This window comes from Nuphar pumila, chromosome 3, assembly GCF_984573655.1.
Source record: "Nuphar pumila chromosome 3, dmNupPumi1.hap1.1, whole genome shotgun sequence".
Classification (NCBI taxonomy): Eukaryota; Viridiplantae; Streptophyta; class Magnoliopsida; order Nymphaeales; family Nymphaeaceae; genus Nuphar; species Nuphar pumila.
Window position 1 is genome coordinate 114744473 of NC_143251.1, and position 22825 is coordinate 114767297.

General features: G+C 35.2%; 1 protein-coding gene across 2 annotated transcripts in view; it reads right to left on the minus strand.

The window, feature by feature from the left end:
* Nucleotides 1-22584, minus strand: part of LOC149843376 (uncharacterized) — a 51030-nt gene extending 28446 nt beyond the window's left edge. The window contains exons 1-5 of one of the 2 annotated variants that reach the window (XM_090001806.1): nt 22471-22584; nt 21026-21349; nt 20742-20916; nt 9323-9515; nt 9097-9177 (exon numbers count right to left, since the gene is read on the minus strand). In XM_090001806.1, coding sequence (XP_089857932.1) covers nt 9097-9177; nt 9323-9515; nt 20742-20916; nt 21026-21332 — 756 coding nt within the window. In that variant the 5' untranslated portion in view covers nt 21333-21349; nt 22471-22584. The other variant, XM_090001807.1, reaches the window with a different exon arrangement.
* Nucleotides 22585-22825: the final 241 nt, after the last annotated feature.

Sequence of the window (22825 nt, forward strand, 5' to 3'; positions counted from 1 at the left end):
GCCCAAAGCTAAATAGAGCATTCAAGCCAAAGGTGGCTTCCGTTGAAGAATCATCCACCAAAGAAGATGACGGCAAGAACGGGGATCTCAAAGATACTCTTGGACAAATTTCCTTGGCTCTCCAACAAATTCTAAAGGCTACTTCTTCCACCTCCGGTGCCGCCATTGCCTCATCATCACCTCCCGATACGTACACTTGGATTTTAGATTCCGGAGCTTCTTTTCACATGACCCCTCATGAAAATGCATTAACCAATGTGCACACCAATTCAAAAATATCTTGTGTCTCTATGGCCGATGGAACTTTTCTCAAAATAAATGGTGTTGGAACTCTTGATTCTAAAAATGTTCAAAATTTCCTTGTTCCAAAAGTTAGAATAGTTCCAAAATTAAATCATAATCTCTTTTCCGTTTCTCAAATAGCCGACCATGAATGTGAAATATCTTTCTCATCCCAAGGGTGCTTTGTGCAGGATCTCCGGTCCGAGAAGCGGATTGGGCAAGGCCATAGGAAGGGAGACCTTTATTTTATGAATAACTTAATGCTTCCAAATACCTCATTTTGTACTTATGTCCAAGACAAAAATATTGAAACTTGGCATAAATGGCTTGGACATCCAAGTTACTTTAAAATGTATCTTTTTCCTTTTGGACACAAGTTTTGTAAAGAAAAAGATATCAATTGCAAAGATTGCATTTTTGGAAAAATGAAGTCTACTCCTTTTCCTATTAGAACCTTTGTGACAACAAGACCTTTGGAATTAGTGCATTCCGATGTTTGGGGACCATCTTCGGTTCTATCCAAAGGTGGTTATTCATATTATGTTACTTTTATTGATGATTATACTAGATATGTATGGATTTATTTTCTTAACTTTAAATCGGAAGTTTTTAACTTCTTTAAAGAATTTCATGCAAAAATTCAAAATCAATTTCAAAGTCAAATATCCACTCTTAGATCTGATTCGGGTGGAGAGTATTTATCAAATGATTTTCAATCATATCTAAAACATGGCATTTGTCATCAAAAATCTTGTCTAAGAACTCCTCAACAAAACGGTCTAGCGGAAAGAAAACATAAACATATTTTGGAAACCACTAGATCCTTACTCATTTCTAAAAATATTCCTAAAAGTTTTTGGGCCGAAGCCGTGTTAACCTCCACCTATTTAATCAATAGGATGCCATCTTCAAAATTGAACAATATCTCTCCTTATGAAAAACTTTTCAATATGACACCCGACTACAATCGTCTTCGTATTTTTGGGTGTAAATGCTTTGTTCTTTTACATAAAAGAGATAAATTGTCACCTAAAGCAATAGAATGTGTATTTTTAGGATATGGTGAAAATCAAAAGGGCTATAGATACTTTGACCATAAAAACAATAAATTATTTGTCTCCAAAGATGTGACCTTTTTAGAAGATGAAAATGGATTCGAAATATTGGAAAAACCAAATGAAATTGATTATATGTTTATCAATGATCTTTTAGAAGATTCAAATGATGACTCTTTGAGTCATCCGGAAGTTTTAGAAAATACTCATGATTCTCATGATAATGATGTATCACCAACTAATGGTGACAATCTCCAAGTTTACACTCGGCGTGAGGAAGCCCAACCTATTAGTGCTTTAGAAAAATTCTTGTGGCTTAATGAACCCCTAGAAGAAACCTCTCTTAGGCGTTCTTCTAGAACATCAATTCCACCTAATAGGCTTGTCTCATATGAAACTCTCTCACCTAACTATAGAGCTTGTCTAATAGCCTTGCATTCTTACTATGAGCCTTCCCATTATAATCAAGCAAAAAATATACCTCATTGGGTTGAAGCAATGAAAGTTGAACTAGATGCTTTAAATATGGCTAAAACTTGGGAAATAGTTCTTCTTCCTCCAAATAAGAAAGCTATAGGATGTCGATGGGTCTACAAAGTAAAAACTAAAAGTGATGGTTCCCTACAACGTTATAAAACTAGATTAGTTGCTAAGGGATACTCACAAGAATATGACATCGATTATGAGGAGACTTTTGCTCCCGTGGCTCGCATGACAAGCGTTAGAACTTTAATAGCGGTTGCATCATCTAAGAAATGGCCTATATTCCAATTAGATGTTAAAAATGTCTTTCTTAATGGTCAGTTGAATGAAGAAGTATATATGGACCCTTCGTCGGGAATTAGCGTAAACCAAGGTCAAACTCTTCGGTTATTAAAAGCTTTATATGGTCTTAAACAAGCCCCTAAGGTTTGGTATGATAGATTTAGTGCTATCATGTTAAAATTGGGATTTCACTCATGTTATACTGACACTGCTCTTTTTGTTAAACGTGCAGGTAATAGTATCATCATCCTTCTGCTTTATGTTGATGATATGATCATCACTGGCAATGATGAAAGTGGTATTCTTAATGTTAAAAATATGTTAAAACATAATTTTGATATGTCTGATCTAGGTTTTCTCAGGTACTTTCTTGGTATAGAAGTAGCATACTCTCCTCGAGGGTATATATTGTCACAGATGAAGCTTGCTGCAGACATTTGTTCCAAATCTGGGATTTCAGATGACAAAAAGGTGGAGACACCCGAGGTTATCAATGCTAAACTACAACTGGAGGATGGAGTTCTGCTGGATGATCCTACGCCCTACAAGCAACTCATAGGCTCCCTCACCTATCTGACTATCACCAGGCCGGATATTGCTCATGCTGTGCACTCTGCAAGCCAATTTCAGCATGCTCCTACATCTGTGCATATGAGTGTTGGGCTCCGGATCATTCGATACATCAAAAATACTTTGACTAAAGGGCTATTCCTATCCTCACTCTCTTCTTTAGACTTACTGGCTTATACTGATGCTGACTGGGGAGGAAACCCAAATGATCGAATCTCAACTACTGGCTTTTGTCTTTTTTCTAGGAGATTCGCTAATTGCTTGGAGGTGCAAGAAACAACAGAAAGTCTCATTGTCTTCTACTGAAGCAGAATACAGGGCTATGGCAACTACTACAATGGAGCTTGTGTGGCTTCGAAGTCTTCTTCAAGATATGGGAGTGGAAATTACCGGTGCTTCGAAGCTTTGTTGCGACAACAAAAGTGCCATATACATTGCCAGCAACCACACCTTTCATGAGAGGACTAAACATATTGAAATGGATTGTCATTATGTACGTGATGAATATCTTCGTGGGACAGTTACACTACCATATGCCACTTCAGAATATCAACTTGCAGATTTCTTTACCAAAGCCCTGCCTGCTCCTCGCTTCTTGTTCCTTCTTGGCAAACTTTCGGTCATTCCCCCGTAAAGTTTGAGGGGGGTGTTAAAACATATGTAATAATATGTAATAATACATCTATATATATATATAAATATAGATGTATATTCACCATAATACCCGATAGGGGTATTATGGTCTTTTCACAAGTACCCAATAGGGGTACTTGTTTTATTTCTTTTATTTCACTGTTTTTTATTTTTTGTTTTTTATTTTTTAAATGTAATTTTGGATACCGAAAAGGGGCCCCACAATGGAGTCGTTGGGGCCCCCAACGGTCACAATTGTGACCGTTGGGGGCTCCCAACGACTCTATTGGGAGCCCCTTTGGTCTCCTTTCCTTATAAATAGGGGGAACCCCCCTTTATGTGGTATTGCTCCTGAGAGCTCCTCCTCGATAATAGTGATATTATTTTTCATGTGTGTAGCCTTTTTATAAGGCCCTTCGTATATCCCTTAGTGGATTTCCTCTCTTATGCTTGTTGCATTTGTCCGTGTGGGACATAGTGAATGCTTTAGCATTCTTGGATTCTTCCGCATATTTCATTACAAGAAATTGTAGAGGCTTTGAAGAAAATGAAATCAAGAAGGGCAGTTGGCCTAGATGGTATACCTATCGAGGCTTTGAAATGCTTGGAAGAGAAAGGTTTAGAATGGTTGACAAATCTTTTTAACATGATTTGGCGAACAAATAAGACTCATGAGTTGGTGCCTTTATATAAGAATAAGGGTGATATACAAGATTGCACAAACTATCGTGGTATAAAACTCATGAGTCATACTATGAAATTTTAGGAGAGGGTGATTGAGTCTAGGTTGAGGAAGGTTGTCAGGATATCGGAGAATCAATTTGGTTTTATGCCTGGAAGATAAACTATGGAAGCTATACATCTTCTTAGACAACTTATTGAAAGATATAGAGAGAGGAACAAAGATTTGCATATGGTTTTTATTGATTTGGAGAAGGCATACGATAGAGTACCTAGGGACGTTCTCTGGTGGACAATGATGAAGAAAGGTGTTTCTCTCAAGTACATTAGTATAATTAAAGATATGTATGAAGGAGTAGTAACCAATGTCCGCACTTGTGGAGGGGTGACAACCAATTTTCCGATAACGGTTGAGTTACATCAAGGATCTGCTTTAAACCCTTTCATATTTGCGATAGTGATGGATGAGCTTACGAGATCAATTCAAGAAAATGTACTGTGGTGTATGTTGTTTGCTGATGATATTTTTTTGATTGATGAGTCTAGAGTTGGGGTTAATGCTAAGTTAGAATTATGGAGACAGACATTGGAAGCTAGAGGTTTTAAGTTGAGTAAGAGTAAGACTGAATATATGGAATGTCGGTTTAGTAAGCAACGAAGTAGTGATGGGAGTGTAGTGAAGCTTGGTGAGCAAGAAATATCGGAGAATGATTATTTCAAATATTTCGGATCCATCATTCAAAAGTATGGAGAAATTGATGGAGATGTAAACCATAGGATAAAGGTTGGGTGGATGAAATGGAAAAGTGCAACTGGAGTGTTGTGCGATCGTAGAATGCCATTGCGGTTGAAAGGAAAGTTTTATAGGACGACTATTAGACCCGCTTTACTATATGGTACGGAACGTTGGGCTGCCAAGAGACATCATATTCAAAAAATGAGTGTAGCTGAGATGCGGATGCTTAGATGGATGTGTGGAAATACAATAAAAGATAAGATTCGGAACGAGGAGATACGTAAGAAGGTAGGCGTTGCACCCATTGAAAATAAGATGAGAGAGAATCGTTTACGGTGGTTTGGACATATTCGGCGAAGGCCTAATGATGCTCCAGTTAGAAGGTTGGAGAAATGGGAAAATATATTAGTTAAAAGAGGTCAGGGTAGGCCTAGGAAGACTTGGATGGAGATGATAGGAAAGGATATGAATGTTTTGAACCTCACCAAGAACATGGCATTGGATAGAAATGATTGGAGGAAAAGGATTCATGTGGAAGACCCAAAATGAATTTCTTTTTTGGTTCATATCGCTGACCCCAATTGTTTTGGGATGAAGGCGTAGTTGTTGTTGTTGTTAAATATTATAACGGGCCAAGGTCCCGTGTTGTGTTCTGCATGTTGATTTGAAAAACAATTCTTTTGTAAAAAAATTGACTTTTGATAAAAAGATAAAAGAGACAAATAGTGTAATTAATGTTTTTATTTCTGAATAACGCTTCCAAAGTATGAGAATCTTGGATAGCGGTTTTGGGGAAACCGTGAGGATACTAAAACTCCAAGTGCAATTGTTCCCCTGAACCAGATATGGTGGTTCGCCTCTTCGACACGATTTTAAGGAGTTTTCAGCCACTTTGCCTGGGGGTGGTGTTATAGACACAATTGTTGTTATTGGTATATCAAGAAAGTGGCATCAGTGGATGTTGATTTTCCTGGTGTCCCAACATTAAATGTTAATTTCTAATGTTCTGATGGGTGGTGTTGATTTCTAATATCGGTCAAGGAACAAGTGTGAAACCCAGTAATAAAATATAAAGTTTGTGTTATGCTACAACTAGAAACCTATCTTAAACTTTAAAAATTTGTTATGTCTGTTTTGAGTATATATGGGTTTTAATGAAAAGTGAAATTAAACTTGTGTGCATATAATAGGGACATGCATGCAAAAGAAAACTCTGATAATAACTTAATAAGTTATTCATGCATGTGCATTGATATCATGCATATTTAATGTTCTGTATTAGTTTATACAACCTTACTTGCTTTGTTTCTTGTAAGACATTATTAATATATGATAATTGATTTTAAATGCTTGAATGGTAATTGATTAATGAGATTGTTATGATTTTTTCTCTATGAAAACTTGCATTAATTTGATTTATGTTTTTTATTGCCTATTTAGATTTTTAGAGAAATTTGTACAAAGAATCTTTTATTCTTATCCAGTCTTATTTATGTTTTTCCCATGATCTGATGCCTAGTGATGAGGACATCTGCCATATGGAGCCTACGAGACTCTACGAGACTGCGTGACCACTTTTGATATTTTTGGAACAATGTGGCTCTTTGATTTAGACATTCTTAAACTTTGTTAGTTATTTGATTGTTGGTTCAATGTAAGATCCCTTGTGGTTTGGAATGTGTTAAGTCTGTGAGGCCCCGAATCCTTGAGTTTTGGTTTCCGTAATTATAAAAAAAAACACTTTTCAACGGGGATGAGTTGGGGTTGTTATAATGTACATGAATTTGACCATGTACATGGATCAACCTCGGTTGTTGGCTCGATAAGGAATTTATACATAGTTGACTAGTATATGAATTTGATGAGATACACATTTAATATTAATATATGTATTCTTTTTTAAATAATACATCAACATGATTTTGATCAACTTGCAGTTCTGCATGCCATACGCATTGAAAATTCTGAAATTCATTTTGATGATTGCTTATATATGATCATGTGCACGTTTAAGAGCTTAAGAATGAATTGGACCATGTTAACGTGTGTTGCAAGCACATGTTCACATGTGTATGCAGCATTCTTGTTGTGTGGTTGAATATGTATTGTGGACATGTTTTGAAATAAGTATGTTGCATGTTCACTAAAAATTTTGCATAAAATGCATATATCACATGAGATGCTTTTGTGGTCGAATGTGAACCACTGCAACCCATATGAACCAAGAGCATGTGTTGCTCCAAATTTTGTTTTTATGCATTGCAAAATTCATTTTGAAATTATTGTCTTTCTAATTTAATTGCACTCTTAAAAATGGTAGTGGTCAAGTCCAGAGTTGGATTTTGCATGTTGATTTGCAAAATGGTTCTTGTGTAAAGAACTTGAATTTGTTAAAAAGTTAAATGAGATAAACAATGTAATTAATTTTCTTCTGGGATATCCCTTCAACAGTGTGAAAATCTTGGATGGTGGTTTTAGAGAAACTGCGAGGATACTAGAACTCCGTGTGCGATTGTACCCCAGAACTCGATGTGGTGGTTCACCTCCCAACCATGGTTTTAAGGAGCTTTCAGCCCACTTTTCCTGGGGATGGTGTTGTTGTCACAGTTGTTATTGGTATACCAAGAAAGTGGCGTCAGTAGATGTTGATTTGTTTGATGTTCTGACATTAAATGTTGATTTCTAATGGTCTGATGAATAGTGCTAATTCATGATACTGGTTGAGGAACAAGCGTGAAACAAAGTAATAAATTACAAATTGTGTGTTAAAGCTACAACCGAAAACCTAACTTGACCTTCAGGAATTGTTGTGCTCGTTTTGAGTATCTGCAGGTTTAATGAAAAATGAAACTAAAATTGTGTGCATTTAATAGAGACATGCATACAAAAGAAGCACCGATAATAACTTAATAAGTTATTCATGCATGTGCATTAAATCATGCATCTTTATTGTTCTGCATTAGTTCATACATTCATACTTATCCTGACTCGTGTGAAAATTGTTATTGCATAATACTTGCTTTGAATTAGGGATGACAGTGGGGCGGGGCGGGGGACAAGGTCTCCACCCCCGCCCCGCCTCAAGATTAGAACCTCCATCCTCGGTGGGTATGGATTTTAACCTCCACCCCCGCCTTCATCCCTGTTTCATGTCCTCCATCCCCGGTTCAAACGAGGATGAGGCGGGGCGTGGCGAGGCCGAGGCGGGGGAAAGTGTACGTCCATCCCTGCCTCCATCCCCGAACGGGGATGGATTTTAACCTTCGTCCCCGCCTCCACCTCCGTTTCATACCCTCTGTTTCCCCCAGTCCACTGCCATCCCTAGCTTGAATGATAAATTGATTATGAAATTGTTGTTATATTTCTTTGAATTTATGCATGAATTTGGTGTATACTCTTTCATTTCTAATTGGATTTTTAAAGAAATTCGTACAAAGAACTATGGTTCTTACATTGTATTTCAAAATGTTTTTCATGATCCGAAGCTCAGTGACGGGGGTAACTGCTACATGGAAATTGCGAGTTTGCGTGACATGATTATGATGCTCTTAACAAAGTGGCTCTATTTATTTACTTTTGTTCTTATAACATTCATTTTATTGGTTAATAAAGTTGATTATTTCTTCGATTGATTCAATGTACTATCGCTGGTGGTTTGGTAATTATTAAATATGTGAGACCCGGATCCTTGGGTTTGGTTTATGCAATTGTTTTAAAAAAAATAATAATAATTTTCACTTTTCATGATGATAAGTTGGGGTTGTTACAATAAAAGCAATAATGTACCACTAGCACAACTTATTACAAGGATTGAAATTATCAAAATACCCCTAATGAGTGAATACATACAAAGCATATATATATATATATATAGGTTGCCAAAAGGTAGGTTCAAGAATATAGAGTAGATTATGAGAAAACCTTAGCCCTCGTCACTACGATGACTAGCATCCAAACCTTAATCACCATTGCCTCCATCCAATAATGACCAATTTATCAACTAGATGTTAATAATGTTTTTTTAAACGAAGAACTTTGTGAGGAAGTTTACATGGATCCCTCTTGAGAGTTTATACTAATGGTAAAATTCTGAAACTAAAAAAGGATAATTTTGAACTTCTCTTCTTCAATCATTAAATCTAAGCTCACTACAAAAGAATAATTTTTGCTACTGAGTTCAAGTATTGTTATTTGAATATCTACCTTCATCTATCATTAATCTATGCTCACTATTCCAAAAGAATAAACATTACAAGTGAGTTCAAGTTTTTTTTTTAACAACCCAAAACTATGAACCTTAAATACTTTATTATCATCTTCATTAGCCAGTCTTGGTCTAATTAATATCAAAAGTCACTTGGATAGATGTAATACCTTTTGTAGCTCAAGTTTTCCATCTCCTTTCATGGTGCATTTGCAGAGAAACTCACAATCTGGTTGGCTTTTGTCTTCAACCTGGAGAAAAATACTTAAGAATCTATCACATGGGCAAATATAATAAAGATAATAAGGAAAAGCATGTCTTCAACCTGAAGAGAAAAATACTTAAGAATCTAGCACATGGGCAAATATAATCAAAGATAATAAGGAAAAATCAAACCTGCAGAAAGACCTGCTCTTTCTGTTCTTTTAAAACAAATCCAACATCTTGGACCGCCTTACTCTCAATGAAATCTATGCATGCATCAGTCACAGTAGTATGGAACATTTTGCTAACTCCACTCGTATGATGAACTTCAGTAAGAAAGCTCTTTCTCAACTCCTCAAGACTAATGGATTGTCTAGTGCCCACCCTATGGAAAATGGCAAAATCAGAAATCAGAAGTGACAGATGGCAGATGATAGTCCATCTTGAAAGGATTACAAAATCACTTATCATTTCAGACAATATAATCATTAAAAATGTAATGCACTTTTAAAAAAATGAGAATATAAGCAACCAATTGTTAAAATGTAAAACTGTACATATATATATAATAATATTATATTATTATATATATAAATATATTTTTCATTTCTTTTCTGTAAATTTTTTATTTATTTTTATTTTTTGTCTTTATGTCATCTAGTTCAGTTTGAACTAGAATGACTATTGCTAGTCAAGTTCTGTCCAGACTTGACTAGCAATAGAGCTGTTGGTCTGACAGTCCACCAGCTCTATTGAGCTCTCTTTCAGCTGTGTATATAAAGGGGTGCAGCCCCTCTTGTATTTGATCCCCAATGCTTCTTAAGCAATTGGTTTTTCATATCAATAAAGAATACATTTTTTATTTTTATTTTGTTTCCAGTTATACCCTTTTTAAGGGTTATGCTTTAGTGTCATTCTTGAAACTTGTCCTTGTGAATCTAAGCTCGTGTTTCGAAGATCCCCATTTCATTTCACCAATAAGATATCACAAACTCAACATACCAACATTTAAAAGATGCATTTTACTATCACAACAGAAATATATTTTGCAAGATAATATGTTATTTTCTTTTTGTCAGATTATCTTTGAAGATTGCTTATCCTAAAAGCAGTTTGAAAAATCAAACTCAGCCTTCGTGGCTGGATAGTTTACCAAGAATGTTCATTAATATGCATTATTGTAGGTGTTCCCTTGTGACTTACATTGTAAAGTTGCATCTAGAGTCATATTGGCTTTGGTTGAGTATGATGTAAGTTGTCCGGTTCAGGTGAATCAATACCCCGAAAGGGCAGCACGTATAATTGAATTGTAAGAGGCCTATGGGCTAAAATTGTGAATGAATCAAATGTGTTGAGCTTTCTTTTGTTCACCCTCGTTGTGATTGCTTCTTGTGATTGCAATTCTCCTCCCTCTATTTTCTCTCTCTCTCTCTCTGATTATAAGCTTCCGCGACTGGCAAGCGAGCGATAAGTAGGCTTGTGGCGATGAGGAAAGACCGATGTGCCGGGCTGACCTATAAAAGGAAATAAGCCCGTGACAAGTGGTACGCTCGTTCTCATGCTGGGGAAGGGACTCCGGAGTCGGTGTCGACAAATGCGCTGACAGGCTACGATTTGTGAGCAAGACATCATGGCGCCCTATCAAAACATGCGTAACGCCAAAGGGAAGACAGGTGTTGAAGCTGAGGAGATGGGTTCACCTCGGGGCCAAGAGCAGATGGTTGCAACTGTCAACAAGCTGGTGGAAGACATGACTTCGCACGAAGAAGCAATTTCACACGCAATTGAATCATTTGGTAGACTGAATGATGTAGTGGTGAGCCTGCAAGAGAGATGATCTTACTGGTGGAACAGGTCACTTCGTTGACAACAACTGTGGTCGATCAGAAAGTAGGGGAACTTCAACTGAAGAACCGCACATTGCAATGGACAGTGACCCTAAATGAGGAAAATAATAAGAAGCCATCAAGGATTGATGTGCCAAGACCAGCAAAGTTCAATGGTTCTCGCAACAGCAAGGACATTGAGAACTTCTTATTCCAAGTATAAGACTACTTGGATATTCAGAATGTGACGGTCAAAGATCTTAGAATTAAGGTTGTAGCAGCTCTATTAGATGGAGATGCTATCGCTTGGTGAAGGCGGAACTACTTCTTGTCGAAGAATGCGCAAAGACAGGCTTAAAGAATTGTGTCAGATCTTAAACATACTGGTTCGTTGAAGGACTATGTCAGAACATTCTAGAAGCTTATGCTTGAGATGCCTAAGGACAAGCTCAACTGGTTCTAGTGCCCTGTTGTGGCTTGCGATTGTGTATTCTCTTGTGCTCATGTGTTTGCAATTAGTGGCTTATGTTAGAAAGTGGCTTTGCATACATTAGGTTCAATAATGAACCCATACACATGCACATGAAGTGCGCATAAACCCATTAAAGGGAACAACACAAGCACATAATGTGCTAACACATAAACCCACACAAGGGGCAAAAATATGACATAAAGTCATAAGTTGAATATTATCGAAGAAGAGGAAGAAAAGAGTAAAAACCCCTTACAATGGAGCAAGAGCTCCTCCAAATCTTGAAAGAATTACAAGGGGAAATTCCCTATTTATAATACAAGCAAGGAGCCACTTAGGGGGCTCCCAAAGGAGTCGTTGGGAGCCCCCAACGGTCACATTTGTGACCGTTGGGGGCTCCCCAACGACTCTTTGGGGAGCCTCCCTAGGTGGCACAAACCACTAAAAAAGAGAAAAATAAAAGTAAAAATTACAAACATATTCCAAATGGAATATGCGTAAAACTATGAAATGACCAAAGTACCCCTATGCCTATAAATAGAAAAATATATATTTTATATATATATAATTAGGATAATACATATGCATATATACCATATATGAATATGTATTATCCTTTATATATATAAAATATATATAAGATTACATAAGTTGAATGATACATTTTAACACCCCCCTCAAACTTTGCGTGAGGGAACGAAAAGATTGAAGAAAGCAGGAGGAAGACTCTCAAGGCTTCAAGAACCTTCCGTACGAATGCCATTGCAAATGTCTTCCTCCAACGTCTTTAACGATGAGCACCTTCCATGATCTATCCAAGGTACTTCTTTTCCTCTTATCTTCAAGATCCTGTGGAACATCAATAAAGAAACAAGTAAAACATATCTTTGCACTTACTCAATTGGAACATTTCTAACAAGCTTAATTGAAATCATATCGGATGACACATCCGCAAAACAATGGTGCAAAAATACAACTTATGCATAGAAATTTGAAGCACATGATAGGATAATTATTTTAGCATGAAAAGTAAATTTAGAAAATCAAAGTTTCAAAATCATACATCATGTTAAAGAGTGAGCGGGAGCAAATTATGCAGAAATGAATTGCAAGAATGTATAACGCATTCATAAGGTCCAACATTGGACAAACATAACCCCATAATGGGGAATAACAAAATGGTCCACTAAGGGACACCACAATAAGCCTACGACGAGGCATAAGTTACATATGTTTTAATGAAAGAGGGCCTTAAAAGGCCATAATGAGCATATGCATATATTATCATGAAAGAAATTAATACTTAAATAAAATCATTAATGAACATGCTTTAAACATGTAATGAAGTGTCAAACAAGAGAAACGAAGTCTCCAAACATACTTTAGACAAAAAAAACACAAGAGTTCACAAGGTTTTAAATCCATTTACGAGGCAAAACGAAGAGTGTTATTTGAGTAGAGAATCTTACCCATTTAGGAAAATCTCACTCAATTGACAAAAAACACATTTTGCATACAAAAGTGGCCAAAAAACCATAAGCACTTAATGTATAGATTAAATGCTAAAAAATCAACTTGATTTTAAAACATGCATATCAAAAATATGATTCACTTGAATATCTTAAAACACAAGTCATGAATGAAATTTTGCAAATTTCAACAATAGTTCATCCATTACAAACAACTACCTCATTAGTCCTCCAAAACCCATAAATCAAGTGTATAAGCTACTAGATCAAGAATATAAATATAATGTCATTAAAGGTCAAAGACACACACAAAGGTGTGCAAAAGAACCTCTTGTCTACATATAATAATACTTGAAATGAGTGCATCTACGATAAGAACAAGATAATACACGCCAACATGGACCAAAAGCATCTCTTGTTTACGTAAAAATACACTCAAAACCAAGTATGTTCAGCTACTAGAACAAGAGTAACAAGCCAACCATGAGTCAAAACACAATACATCTTTTGTCTACATAAGATGACACTTGAAATGAGTGAAATAAGCCAACCATGGGCATACATCTCAGCGACTAGAACAAGGGCACAAACGCCAACATGGACTAAAATCACACACTATGGTGTGAATCAACGTGCCTTGTCTACATAAAATAACACTCAAGACAAGTGTGTTCAGCTACTAGACCAAGAGAGCAAAAACCAACAAAGGGCTACCAACACACGAAGGTGTAATAAAATTCTTGTCTACATATGATGACACTTAGATAAGGGGCATAAAAGGAGAAGACTTTTGAGGTAATAAAACTTGTAATGACAAACATATATATAAATCAAACCTTGAATCAGTAGAACAATATTCTTCAAAAAGAATACCCATAAAAATAACATTTTGGAATAAACTATGTAAAAGTATCTTCAACAAGATATAACAACCGATAGAACAATATTCTTGAAAATAAATGTGTGAACATACGCACACCAAGAACATATGGAACACTTGTGCACAAAAGCACGAAATCACAAATGTGCAACTGCACTCATAATTTTCATAAACAATAAAAGGTTGGGCAATAATCCCTAAAACCTTGATTTTAATATACCTTAAAACATTTTAAGGTTTCAAACATCATATATCCATCACATTTATATATAAATAAGAGCATTCATAAGATCAATGGCCAATATCAAACTAGTGACACACTCATATACCAAATCATTCTAGAGTCTCAAGGTGCCCATAACTCACCTCAACCACCATCTATAATATGGTAAGTGGATAATCTAAAATGACATAACAACGAGTGACACACTCATAATTAGAGATCATATACCAAATCATTCTAGAGTCCCAAGGTGCCCATAACTCACCTCAACCACCATCTATAATATGGCAAGTGGACAATCTAAAATGATATAACACAAGGTGCCCATAACTCACCTCAAATATCTCTAATATAAAAATAGGGTCATAAAAGGATTGATGCATCATATAACTTGTGATGGATAAAATAAGTACCATAAAAAAACTTTTTCAAAGAACATAATGACATAAAGAAATCATCTTGGGATAATCAAGCTTTTAACAAAGAAATCACAAGAACCGTAATGGTTCACAAGGAGAGCTTCAACACAATACCCAAGAAAAGATATTCAAAAATACTTGAAAATTTATAGAATTGGGATTAAATCCCCTACAACAAGTTTTAATATTCTTTGATTGAGATATGCGGAAACGTATAAAGTGCTATAAGCACTTACAATGTTTTATAATGATTCAATAAAAGAATCAATATCTACATTCATTACACTTTCACCAAAAGAAATGTGCACAAAAGCTCCACAATGTAAAAATGTCTACGAAGAGACAATACGCATACAAGCATAAATACTTTAAAAGGAAGTGCACGAAGGCACTCTCACAACACTTGAACACAATACGCAAAAAAGCGTATAAATAATAAACATGCAATAATGCATGTATTTCATAAAAAGGAAGCAAGTGCTTGAGTCTCTCAAGCTTCAATTATGCAATTTTATGCTTGATAAATGCAATTTAAAAGAAGACCATATTATGGACAATGTAGGCATCCTTAGAGATACAATCAAGAGGTTTTGAAATCTTATGAAAAATACAAACCAACAAGTAAAGTTGCATCAATAAATTTAATGAAATCGTTTATATCAAAAAGATGTAATAGATACACTATGCATTCTATATAGTGTGAGAAATTCTTTTAAAAGATCTTTTACAATGGTTCGAACAACCTATTTATCACAAACAATTTTTCAAAAAAAACCTTTAAATAAACCAAAATCATTGAAACATTTTTAGGAGTTCTCATAAATAGTTATCATTAACGAGAACTACTTAGGATTCATAACAAGGATTTAGATGTGAGAGATTCTTATACAAGAATTATATCAAGATTTTTCCCCCAAAAATGCACTAAAATCCATAAACAAGAGAGGAACTCAAAACAAATTAGACTTTATATGAGATTAAAGAGTTTTTAAACAAAGATCATTAATCTAGCAAGAAATCGTATTTAAAAATATTAATCACAAAATTCTTATGAAAACTCATAAATCTCACATAATTGAAAAACAATTTTGCAAAACATAAATTACTATGATATGTGATGAGAAATCGATAACTATATAACCAAGAATTATATATTTGAACAATAAACAAATTTACCAAGTTTAAAAGTAGTTATTTTAAAATATACGAACATGCGAAATGTGAAAGGAAATGATTCAACTAAAAAAAACACTAAATGTGCAAGAAAAATAGTTTCATAATGCATAATATGTTAAGAAAAGAGATACATACCGAAAGCTTTTAAAAAAGGAGAGTAACAACGAATACTTCACTATTTCTTGAGCACCACGCTTTCCATTGCGCCAAGAGACAACCCCATCGTAACCTGGCTCTGATACCATGTTAGAAAGTGGCTTTGCATACATTAGGTTCAATAATGAACCCATACACATGCACATGAAGTGCGCATAAACCCATTAACGGGAACAACACAAGCACATAATGTGCTAACACATAAACCCACACAAGGGGCAAAAATATGACATAAAGTCATAAGTTGAATATTATTGAAGAAGAGGAAGAAGAGGGTAAAAACCTCTTACAATGGAGCAAGAGCTCCTCCAAATCTTGAAAGAATTACAAAGGGAAAGCCCCTAATTATAATACAAGCAAGGAGCCACTTAGGGGGCTCCCAAAGGAGTCGTTGGGAGCCCCCAACGACTCTTTGGGGAGCCTCCCTAGGTGGCGCAAACCACTAAAAAAGAGAAAAATAAAAGTAAAAATTACAAACATATTCCAAATGGAATATGCGTAAAACTGTGAAATGACCAAACTACCCCTATGCCTATAAATAGAAAAATATATATTTTATATATATAATTAGGATAATACATATGCATATATACCATATATGAATATGTATTATCCTTTATATATATAAAATATATATAAGATTACATAAGTTGAATGATACATTTTAACAGCTTATGTATCTTGCCCTTGGTGGTCTTGTGATGTCTCATTATACTATTGTCTTTAAAACCAGATTTGATAAACGATAGTTTTGACGTCACTATCGATCTTTTGGCTTAGTTATAGGGGCACTTATAATAAATGAGGACATGTGCATGAAGAACATTTGTATCCTTATGTCCGAGTAATGACACGTTAATCAATATATATATATATATATATATTTATATATATATATATGCAAGGCATGCCATGTCCTACCTTTGATGAACTTAGGAGCATGTTACTCGAACACAATGTTGTGAAAAGCATTGAGGCGTAGCGAGGCACTCCACCAAAAACTGAGGCAAGGAGTAAGCCTCGAGGCGTAAAGCGTAAGCCTTAAAAAAAATTGAAAACTTTAAAAAAATTATAAAAAAATATCTAAAAATACAAATAAATAAAGAAATGCTTTATTGATGAAATAACAACCAATAACAAATAGAAAATCTCAAATAAGTACTAAAAAATATGAGATTAACATATAAAAGTAACTAAAAACTGATTACATAACTGAAAATTATATGAGATTAACCAACAAAAGTTAAAATATACTAAGAAACTGATTACATAACTGAAATAACTGGAAAAATATATGAGATTAACCTACAAAAGTTAAAATATATGAAATTATTCTAAAAAATATGAGATTAACATATAAAAGTAACTAAAAAAATGATTACATAACTGGAAAATATATGAGATTAACCAACAAAAGATAAAATATACTAAAAAACCGATTACATAACTGAAAATATATGAGATTAACCAACAAAAGTTAAAAATATATGAGATTATTCTAAAAAATATGAGATTAACATATAAAAGTAACTAAAAAACTGATTACATAACTGGAAAATATATGAGAATAACTTACAAAGTTAAAATATATGAGATTATTCTAAAAAATATGAGATTAACATACAAAAGTAACTAAAAACTGATTACATAACTGAAAAATATATAAGATTAACCAACAAAAGTTAAAATATACTAACTGATTACATAACTGAAATAACTGAAAAATATATGAGATTAACCTAAAAAAGTTAAAATATATGAGATTATTCTAAAAAATATGAGATTAACATATAAAAGTAACTACAAAACTGATTACATAACTGGAAAATATATGAGATTAACAAACAAAAGTTAAAACATATTAATAAACTAATTACATGACTGAAATAACTGAAATAACTGAAAAATATAGGAGATTAACCAACAAAAGTTAAAATATAGTAATATACTAAGAAATTGATTACATAACTGAAATAACTGGAAAATATATGAGATTAACCTACAAAAATCTTGTTGATTATGTCTCAAAAATCTTTAAAAAAAAATGTCCCTCAAGCTTGCTCCTTGAGGCATAGAGGGCCGCGCCTCAAGGCGTCGCCTTTTGCGCCTCAAGGCGCGTTTTTGATAACACTGCTCGAACATGAGGCCATGTTCAATATCGCCTCTGGATCCAAGAAGGATGGGAAGCCCCATCCCCTTGAAACAATTGGCACTTTTCATCCTTACCGGCCTGGGATATTGAGGCTGGGATCCAATCATTTTTTAGCTACCATTAACGTCCCCCCCATATTCACAACAAGTAGTGGATGACAAGGTTGTTGTATTTCTCTGAGGAAGAAAAAAAAAGGTACACGAGAAAACGAACTCACCACCCGTTCCTCCAGTAGCAGCCTTCTGTCTCGTGTCTCGTCAGCAGTTTACTTGCTTGCAACACCTCCTAACTATAAAGTTCTCATCATGACTAGCACAATGCAATGAAACAGGCAAAGGCAAGCAATAAGGATGTAGATATGGTATACTTCCCACATCTTGAAGCCCTCAACTTGGTATTGGCACACTCCCCCATATGTCTGTTATGTGGGAAGCACTTGTAGCAGCTCCCTTTCAAGTGTCATTATGTCCTAATGTTGAATCTCTCCAATCGTCCCAGTTAGCATTTTCCATTTTTTCAACTCCATGAATAGCCTATGTAATGTATGCACTTTCACAAGCTAGTTGACAAGATATTCAAATCTTGAGCATATCATTCAGTCGGATAAATATTCTACATGGTGGTGTAGGAACACAATGGAGAGCAAAAAATCACCTTCAACATGCAGCCAAGAATCGGTAGTCAAGCATCTGGCCCATGGTACATTGACTGGTACAATGCATCATGTCACTGATGATCTGAGTACGCTTCTTAATGCTATGTCATATCATGATCTGGATAAAGCTGTTATTGGCAATGGAAAGCACCATCATATCACTCATACAAGAACAGCCATTGTTTCTTCAAAATCTAGAACAATGTTCTTGTGTAATACCTTTCTTATCCCAAGCATCCAAAAGAATTTTATTTTTGTATCAGTCATATTATCAATTGAAATCTCCCCATCTCCTTTTTCCCATCTTTTGTTTCTATAAAGGATCTCCACACAAGGCAGATATTTGCTAACAAAAGAAGATACAAAAAACTCTACATCATAGATGAAGTCAATTCCACATCCTCTCAATTCTCGTCAAAGAACTGTTTGGTTTCAGCTTCACTAATACTTGTTTCATAATTAGAGAGTAAAAATAAAGATGAGTTGTGCATATGAGACTTGGTCACTGATTGATTAGTTATGTAATAAGAATCTTGTCTCCTTAAAGGATAAGGTTCCTAGAACTTCCTTTTCTTGTTCTGTCTATCATTTGTGTTAAGAATTATAAGATCCTTCTCAAGCATTCTAATAAAATATCTTTTCCTTTTAAGTTTGTGCACACTGACCTTTGGGTACCTGCTCCTGTCTTATATTACTCCAAGTCTTGATAATATGTTACCTTCAATGATGATTTTAGTAAATTTACTTGGATCTTTTGTCCTTATAAGCATTTGTTTGTTACATGGTGTTATTACAGTTTTGATGCATAAAATTATGAGCTGATAACTGTTAAAATGTAAAATATATATAATAATAATACTCATATTATTATTATATATATTAATGTAATTTTATTTTTATTTTTCTGTATTTTTTGCTATTTTCTTTTTATTTTTTTGAGAGTCTAGTTCTAATAGAACTAGACTTACATTATTAGTTAAGTTCCACTTGGAACTTAACTAATAAATGTAACTGTTGGCCTAGTCCAACGGTTACATTTATAACCGTTGGACTAGTCCAACAGCTACAAAGGAGAGCTCCTTAAGAGCTCTCGTCTCCCACTTGTATATAAAGGGGTGCATCCCCTCTTGTATTATTTTTTTTCCTATGCTTCTTAATCATTTGATGTTTTCATATCAATAAAGAATATTTATTTCTTCTTTTGTTTCCCATTATACCCTTTTTAAGGGTTATGCTTTAGTGTCCTTTTAGACACCTTCTCGTGCGGATCTAAGTTCGTGTTTGGAAGATCCTCATTTCATTTCATTTCATTTCAATAACTCCTAGAAAGCAACTTAGAACCATGAGTAAGAAGATAAAATCAATAAAACTAGAAGAGAGAATAAATGCAGAAAATACAGTGGTTTACATGGTTGGGCCTTCTGTCAACATCCACAGGAAAATTTCAATTTTGAGTTTTGTTTTTATTAAACTATAAGCATAATGTTTATACAAGTTGATGAACCAAATAATCTGTACAAAACAACTATGAGAATAAATCTCAAATAAATGTCAACATAATGATAAATTAAATCCAAATCTATTCCCAGATCTTAACAAAAACATATAATGAAGTCTTGCACAAAGTGAGTAGGTTCAGTAAGCATATAATCTTTTTCAGTAATGACATTAACACACTATGTTAGGATCTTTAGAATTGGCAAAGAATGACCTATAGCCACTGAATCCAGTAACTACGGTCTCACACTTGATCATAAAAAAGTCACATCCTATTTTGGGACTATATTAACACTCCCAGATAGGGATGTCATTGTTCAAAAAATTCTAGACACTGCATCTTGTATTTAAGTCAGCTCATAGCCTCATACTGACTTTATAGCACCAACATGTAGTTGATTTGTAAGTTGTAACGCACATGCACGCACACATGCACACGCACATACACATGCACACATACATACATACATACATATAGGGATTTAGTTAAACAATTAGACCAATTGAGAATATGCATTTCTATATTCTCAAGGACTTTGTCTTCATCTTTAAATTCCTCAATCAAATGCCCACAAGCATATCTCATATTAACTGCTGGAAATTTACAAGCCAATTAACTCAGTCCAACAATAGAATACTAGGTTCACAAAGCAAGGGAACACTAAAAAAAAATAAACAGAACCTACCCATGAAAAAGGATCTTTCCAACACGAACAAGAAACGAAGGTCTTAATTCCAAAGACTCATCATCTGCCATTAGATTCCTAACATTCTGGAAGGCAGTAAGGACATCAGATTGTATCTTCTCTGCTATGTACAACCATGCCTCTTTATCGAAGCAACATGTGCTGGTTCCAGAATCTGCAACACCCAATTATTTTTTCTGTTCAACTCAATATCCATTAAGAAATTGAAAAAACCTTGAACAAAAGCATCACATAACTGAATTGATCAGTTTCAGATCAAAAACCTTGTTGGTCAATGTTGCGTAAAGCAAAGTACTTTTTGCCTGTTCTGAGCTCATGCTGTAGACATGAATATGGTTCCAAGCGAATTGAATGAGGCATTTCACCATTTTCGATTAATCCAACTGGAAAACATCTAACGATAGAGTTTTCTGCAAATAGAGTTGAAAGAGGCAGAATAGGTTCCTGCCGACCCTTTGAACCAGCAGATCTCATCCCAAGCCTCCGTTGGCGATCAAGTTCAAGGGATTCTGGGCGCAGTTCCTTCTCCTCTCCTTTCATGTTCCTTTTATGTGGTGGGATATAAGCCATTGTAAACAACAACTAGCCTGAAAAGAATATCATTCATCTGATAAATTTACATGAAGAGAAACACCCCTACACCTAAATCATCACTAAAAGGTAACAAGAACTTATCGAAGATTGGAATTAGAAATCAAACTAAAAGTAACAACACTTTTTTTCTTCCTTCTTCCTTCCTCATGCATAGCCTAAATCAGGCTGTATCCAAAGATTCTTCAATAACCTCACTAAACAAAGATCTATTTAATATGAGAATTTCAACCGACAACCATTAACACCATAGACCAAAGCCTCTGTACCGCAAAAACTTACTTTCACAAGGCCAACCAATTCCGTTTTTTGACAATCCAAGAGAAACACCCCCTCCCCCCACACACCCCAATCACCAACCGCACATTGGCCGCCACCCATGGGTTTCGACCTTGTGAGTCCCGTCAACTTGGTGACATTCACAAGTCTCACCTACCAGATGGGCGGAGCCCTTGTGGGCACAAGACCAACCAGTTCTTACCATGTAATGGAAACACACAACATAAGTGAAACTATACACTACCATGAAGACGTCACAATTAGCACCTAAAACCTGAGTTATCTGAGGAACACAGTTGGAATTGGATAGGAGACTTGCTTCATTTAGGTCAGAGAAGACACACTTCATCTAAACCAAAAAAAATGCAAATTGGATCAATCGTGGCCCCTCCGTGAACAAGAACTAAATGACCCAAGAATGAAAGAGATTCATCTAGATCAGAAATAGAGGGAACTACCACCATTTTAAAGCAAAACCATCAATGAGAATACATTCTACATAAGGCAAGACACGTCAAGAAACCATTCATTCACCACCCAAACCCAGAAACCGCAGTCCACATAACCCAAAGAGCATTTCCAAAACAACCCAAAAGCCATTTGATCAAGAAGACCGTGTTGGCTCTTTCTCTAGCTTGAAAACACTATCGTTTATCTAAAGAAAAAAGAATGAAGTCCAAAAGAATACCAGCTGAAGCAAACTTAATACTTCCAAGACGAAAAATGAGATGCCCCAAATTCACAATAGTATCACTCAGGAATCAACACCAACCATGAAGAAAGAAAAGAACTCCATAATGGACTCGTCAGAGTCCCTGTTAGAGAGAGAGAGAGAGACCCGAACAATCAGAAAGCAACCGAGACAGCGTCGTCTTCGTCTAGCCTTCGAGACCACCTTGGTTTGCTTGATAATCACGCATCGCCAACTTCACTCTCTCTCTCTCTCTCTCTCTTGCTTTATTGGAAGCTGGAACGTTCCTTCGCCACGACGGTAGGATTTTGGTCATTGATGAAGGCATTTTGGTAAGAGGATGATAACGTCTTCCTTTCCGTACGTTGGAGTACCGTAAAAAAATGTTATAAAAAAAAAGAAATTTTCATTTAGGCTAACTTTTTACTTTTAATTCCAAATATTGACCTAATGTTTCCAAAATTTCAGATATGGGACTCTGTTTAATTCCTGAAATCGGTAA